This window comes from Conger conger, chromosome 5 (genome assembly GCF_963514075.1).
Source record: "Conger conger chromosome 5, fConCon1.1, whole genome shotgun sequence".
In the NCBI taxonomy this organism is placed as follows: Eukaryota; Metazoa; Chordata; class Actinopteri; order Anguilliformes; family Congridae; genus Conger; species Conger conger.
The window spans coordinates 63,392,627-63,399,208 of NC_083764.1; the positions used below are offsets into that span (position 1 = coordinate 63,392,627).

General features: G+C 46.2%; 1 protein-coding gene across 1 annotated transcript in view; it reads right to left on the reverse strand.

Annotated features, from left to right (window-relative positions):
* cactin overlaps positions 1 to 3,873 on the reverse strand; it is an 11,391-nt gene extending 7,518 nt beyond the window's left edge. Inside the window, exons 1-4 of the mRNA XM_061242548.1 lie at positions 3,300 to 3,873; positions 2,022 to 2,472; positions 863 to 1,030; positions 1 to 72 (exon numbers count right to left, since the gene is read on the reverse strand). The exon at positions 1 to 72 is cut by the window's left edge and continues 24 nt beyond it. Coding sequence (XP_061098532.1) covers positions 1 to 72; positions 863 to 1,030; positions 2,022 to 2,472; positions 3,300 to 3,661 — 1,053 coding nt within the window. The 5' untranslated portion in view covers positions 3,662 to 3,873. The remainder of the gene's footprint in view (positions 73 to 862; positions 1,031 to 2,021; positions 2,473 to 3,299) is intronic.
* Between the last annotated feature and the right edge of the window lie 2,709 nt (positions 3,874 to 6,582).

Sequence of the window (6,582 nt, forward strand, 5' to 3'; positions counted from 1 at the left end):
CTCCTGGATGCGCTTGTTCCTCTCCTTCAGGTCCTTGTCTCCCAGGTGTCCGATCCCCTTCTTCTCCAGAGCCTGTCAATCAAACGTCACACGCAAGGATGGATTAATGTGCCCTTAAATAGATTTCCAACTTGTGCTCCTTGGAAAGAATGTTGTACAGTGGTGCTCCTCTTCATTCCAATCGATCAATATTCATGGTCTTTCTGATCAAATCTATTAAATGCAGGCTGTCATAACCATCCTTCAATCAGCAGTCACCTTTTCCCAGGCAATCAATATTTAATTTCACTTTCAAGAGTGAAACTGTTGAGGGACAGAGTTCTAAAAGCCCTTGTGTCACACTCAAAAGCATTAAACAGGAAACAACAGATGGATGATTGTGGGTAAACTCGATCAGATACGCGATAGCTATAGTTTCGTATTTATTTGCAAAGAAATAACAGAAAGTGAGAAAGCTTACCGGCTTTCTGATTTGAATCGGACACAGTAAGACTCTTATACACACTCTTCCAGAAGTGGGGGCTTTACCAGAACAAAAAGACATGAAGCTGGCCACGAACATTTATCAGTATTTTGTCTCCTGAATACCCCTTTTTGACCTTGCTGTAAGACCAGAATGTGCTAGCTACCCCCTTCTAGGCAAAGCAGAGACATTAAGGTCAAAGGCTGTCTGTCTGCTGGGAGACAGAGAAAGACTCCTAGTAAGCACTTAATTCAGAAAGTGGTCTGATTGTAATAAGCATAAATAAAAAATAAAATATTATTATTGTCTTTACGTTAACACACGTTGTCAACTAAGAATCGATTAAGGAAGTGACCCTTGCAGGAGGAATGGGGTGAAAAGTGTGACCGGTTTCCTCACCTTCTGCCACTTGAAGGAGCCCAGCAGGTTGTTGTCTCCGAACGGGTTGTCTGCGTTGGTGTAACCCATGTACTCCTCGCTCCAGCCCATCTTCTCCCTCTTCTTCCGCTCCTTCGCCTCCTTCTTGGCCAGCCGCCGGGCCCTCTTCTCCTCCGGAGTCTCCAGGGCCTTCAGACATCACAGCGCAATACATCACAATACAATACACTATGTTACATTACACTACACTACATTACACTACACTACATTACATTACACTACACTACAATACACTACATTACAATACACTACACTACATTACACTACATTACAATACACTACATTACACTACAATACACTACACTACAATACATTACAATAGACTACACTTCATTACACTACAATACAATAGATTACAATACACTACAATACACTACATTACAATACACTACAATGCAATAATACATTACAATACACAACATCACATTACATTACAATAGACTACACTGCATTACATTACAATACAATACAATACACTACATTACATCACATTATAATTGAATACACTACATTAAATTGCAGTAGCATAGTGGTTAAGGTACATGACTGGGACCCGCAAGGTCGGTGGTTCAATCCCCAGTGTGGCCACAATAAGATCCGCACAGCTGTTGGGCCCTTGAGCAAGGCCCTTAACCCTGCATTGCTCCAGGGGAGGATTGTCTCCTGCTTAGTCTAATAAACTGTATATCGCTCTGGATAAGAGCGTCTGCCAAATGCCATTAATGTCATGTAATTACATTACATCACAATACACTACATTGCATTACAATACATTACACTACATTTTATTCATCCAAAGTGACATACAAAAAAGTCACATTATGAACTACAGAACAAGTCTGATAAGGTACAATCATATTGATTTAGCTTACTACTAAGCAGGGGCAAATCCCTCCAGGAGAAATGTGGGGTTAGGGGCCTTTCTCAAGGGCCCACACACACTGATCACATTGTGTTTACACTGGGGTTTGAACCACAAACCTTCTAGGTCCCAGTCAACCAACGTAGTAACAGGCTGCCCCCAATTCGCATAGGATCGGTAGCACAGCCCAGAACATAAGTCTAGTACACAAGGTAGACAGGCCAGCTCTGTACGTGATAAGGATCTACATTCCGTTACCTTCATCATCTCCTTCCGGTTCCGCTGCTCGTCTTTCGCCGAGATCCGGCCGCCGCTCCCCCCCGAGGAGCCTCCATCGCTGCCGCCGTCGGAGTCGGAGGACTGCGACGTCACGGATGAACGGGAGCTGGAGCGCCTCCGCCTGTTTCTCTCCCGTTCGCGGTCCCGGTCTCTGCTCCCGCGTCTCCTGCTCTCCCGGTCGCGGCTCCGCGGCCGTCTGCGGTCGTGGCTCCTCCGGTCCCTGCCACGCTCTCTCTCCGCGCTCCGCCGCCTGCCTCCATCCCGCGAGCTCTCCCCCCTCCGCCGCCTCTCCCGGCTGGGGCTCCTCCTCATCCCTCGCTCCGCGCTGGAGTCGGAGGCCGAGCCGGACGGGCTCCTCCCGTCCCGTTTCCCATCTCTTCCCCTCTTCTTCTCCTTCTTTTTCTTCCGCTGTCCATCCTCTGATTCGGAGCTGAGGAAACAAAACAAAAAAAAACCTCACGTTATAATGTCACATAATAACAGATGCAAAAGAGAAGAAGAAAAGACTCGTGTGCATAGCCAACCCTAGTGGGGTCCAGGTGCAGGACAAACTAAGTGGATATCAGAGGGAAATAGAAAATGTCCACACACTGGGTTTTTAGCTCCCCACAGATCTAGTTCTGCAATGTTATGACCAGCAGGGTCTTCAACTCCTGTTGCAGAAATAAATCTCGGACTCAGTGACTATTTTATTAGGCAGACTTGTACACCAGCTTGTTTACGCAAATATCTAGTCAACCTATCATGTGGCAGCAACTCAATGCATAAAAGCACACAGATATAGTCAACAGGTTCAGTTGTTGTTAAGACCAACCATCACGATGGGGAAGAAATGTCATCCAAGTGACTTTGACCGTGGAATGATCGTTACTCCCAGATGGGGTGTTTGAGTGTTTCAGAAACTGCTGATATCCAAGGATTTCAGCAGTTTCTGAGACACTCAGCAGAGAGGGGTGCGAATAACAAAAACAAAAAAAATCCAGTGAGTGGCAGTTCTATCAGTGGTACGCAGAGAACAGAAGTCGAACCTTGAAGTGGATGGGCTACAGCAGCAGAACACCAATACGTTTAATATTTATATTTATAAAATGCTTATATTTATATGACAAAATAAAGTTTTTAAAAAATCGTTGTCTAATTGTTAGCTAGCAAACTGACGATGAGGCATACACAACAATCTGCTAACAGTACGCGAAGTGATCGCTCGCTACACAAAACAAAGTTGGTAACGGTAAATGACCTGGTCGTATTACTTACTTCGAGGGTTCTCGGTTGTTCGACTTCTGTCGCCCCTCTTTCCGCACGTTTCTCTCCGAACCGTCCGAGTCACTTTTCGAACGGTGCTGGTGGCGCTCTACAGAAGTCCGTTTTCTGCCTTTGGACCGGCACTCCGTCCCAGAACCCGAACTGCTCCGAGAGCCGCTGCTCTCGGATGGCGATCTTTTTGAGGCCCCTTTCCCATCTATCTTTTCCCTCGAACGACTTCTGCCTCTTTTTCCTCCGGGGGAACGACTTCTGCCTCTCTTACCTTCGGGGGAACGACTTCTAGTGGCATTGGACCGGTCCCTGTACCGGGACGGTGAATTAGATCTGGTTCTGCGATGTTTCGTTGAACTCATGTCAAACTGTGTACCCTTTGGGTCCTCTTTGAACTTTGTCGCATAAATATTATGTTTTCATGTGGTTCTTAGACTGTCTGACACGTAAACATGCCATGGAAATAATTATATACAAGCAGCGAATCAATTACATATAAATCAATCAAACATCACATTTGGTAGTCGATGGGGGGTTGATTTTACAGTTAGTTCGTTCCGGTTCGTTCACTGGACCAACATGTTATTTTTGCTCTGGCATACAGAAGGACAGGCCCACCAGAAAAGCGCAAATTGGGTCTTACGTCACCGAGGCCGTGCTTCGAGTGATGTAGGGCTTTGGCCAAACGTCAACCTGTGCAATGGCGCCCCCTAGTGTTGTCAGCAATATCATACACTTACATTTTAACCTACACAGTACAGTATACGAGCCATAGACCGTTGTGGTCCCAACGCATTTTGTAAGCGAGAGTTTAAGAGACTACTGAACTGTCCTGTCCGTTTTGAGCTCCGATGCAAGAGCAATAACTAATCATTATATATTCGCACTTGTTGCTAAGATAATGTAGTTAATTTCATCCATCCATCCATCCATCCATCCATTATCTTAACCCGCTTATCCTGAACAGGGTCGCAGGGGGGCTGGAGCCAATCCCAGCATACATTGGGCGAAAGGCAGGAATACACCCTGGACAGAGTCGCCAGTCCATCACAGGTCACACACACCGTTCACTCACACCTCATACCTACGGGCAATTTAGACTCTCCAATCAGCCTAACCTGCATGTCTTTGGACTGTGGGAGGAAACCGGAGTACCCGGAGGAAACCCACGCAAACACGGGGAGAACATGCAAACTCCACACAGAGGGTCGACAGGGATTCGAACCCAGGAAGGTAATTTCATGCAGTTATGTGAAACTTTCTATTTTGAAACCATTGTTTTCCACTCCAGACAAGCTTTTTTATTTTTATAAATTTTATCCGATTTTTTCCCTTTTTCTGCCTACCAAGTTGTAACCGTGATTCCGAGGCGCCCGAGGTGCTTGTTTTTGTGCGGCGATCTACTAACCCTGCCAAGTCCCTCCCTCTGGAGCAGCGAGCCAATTATTGCTGCTCCACGTGAGCCGGCCAAACTTGGCTTTTGGCAGGACCGAGAATCGAACCCCGATCCCCGGTGTGCAACTGCAGCGAACTGCAACCGCAAGTCTGCTGCGTCTTAGCCACTCCAGACAAGCTTATATCAGCAGAACTGCGGCAATGCAACCGTTTAAATACTGACTAGTGTGACTAGTGTGACTAGTGTGGAAATTCAAGAGTGTGTGTTGTGCATTTTGATACAAATCTTTCTTCAGACACAGACACCCATTCTTCATAACAGGAATGTTTATTGAGATAAATATCATTTATCAAGATGGAATTTCAAAACAAGCCAGTGATTTAGGCAGGGACAAAAATTCATAACCACACAACTCCTTCTTTTTAAGTGTTTTCATTAAAAATGTCTAAAAAAAACTTTATATATATATATTTATATAAAGCAAGCCTTTTTAAATGCATATGAAATGTTATATTCAATGGTAGTAAACGTTTTAACAATAGCACATATTAAGAGATGAACTGTGTAGTGTCCAAAACAAAATGTCTCCCACCGCACAGGGGGAAGAGCACTTCAAATAGGTAAAAAAAAAAAAAACATAAGAAGAAAACAGAAAGAAACATGAAAACTCAAGTCACATATTCAGTTAGCAATGAATGGCTGGTAGTCAATCCAGCCAGTCAGATTGTAAACACAGTGCTCCAGCAATGGGACATGGAGATGGTTTATAGTGGAAAACTGACAACAAAAACAGGAGGGTGGGAGGCAGGACTAAGAACAGGGAAACAAAATTGGTGGAATCAAAATACAAACAAAGACAATATCCCCGTGTGTCATACCTTTGTGCCACTAAAATAAGATGGAAAACTGTGGCATTTTAATTCAGTAAGAGTGTAGACTTGTGAGGCTTTGTTGAAAAGGTAACTAGTCATCATGTGAGAATAAACCCAGGGAACATGCTTGTTTGGACATACCAAGCCTTTGATAATCTGCCTTTCAGGTCAGTGGGTGACCTTTCCCCCCCCCGAGATGACGTCAAATTAAGCTTAAGGGTCCAATTAGATGCATGCAATATGTTAAATGGTCGTCGTAAAGGTAAAGTCCTGGTGAATGCTGAATGAAAAGGCCCTAGGTACCCTTCAGAAGTCAATCATGTGCTGCAGTGGGTCAGTGTACAGTGTGCAGTGTGGGTCTGTGGTCAGTGTGCAGTGTGGGTCTGTGGTCAGTGTGGGTCTGTGGTCAGTGTGGGTCTGTGGTCAGTGTGCAGTGTGGGTCTGTGGTCAGTGTGGGTCTGTGGTCAGTGTGCAGTGTGGGTCTGTGGTCAGTGGTCAGTGTGGGTCTGTGGTCAGTGGTCAGTGTGGGTCTGTGGTCAGTGTGCAGTGTGGGTCTGTGGTCAGTGTGCAGTGTGGGTCTGTGGTCAGTGTGCAGTGTGGGTCTGTGTGCAGTGTGGGTCTGTGGTCAGTGTGCAGTGTGGGTCTGTGGTCAGTGTGGGTCTGTGGTCAGTGTGCAGTGTGGGTCTGTGTGCAGTGTGGGTCTGTGGTCAGTGTGCAGTGTGGGTCTGTGGTCAGTGTGGGTCTGTGGTCAGTGTGCAGTGTGGGTCTGTGGTCAGTGTGGGTCTGTGGTCAGTGTGCAGTGTGGGTCTGTGTGCAGTGTGGGTCTGTGGTCAGTGTGCAGTGTGGGTCTGTGGTCAGTGTGGGTCTGTGGTCAGTGTGCAGTGTGGGTCTGTGTGCAGTGTGGGTCTGTGGTCAGTGTGCAGTGTGGGTCTGTGGTCAGTGTGGGTCTGTGGTCAGTGTGCAGTGTGGGTCTGTGGTCAGTGTGGGTCTGTGGTCAGTGGTCAGTGTGGGTCTG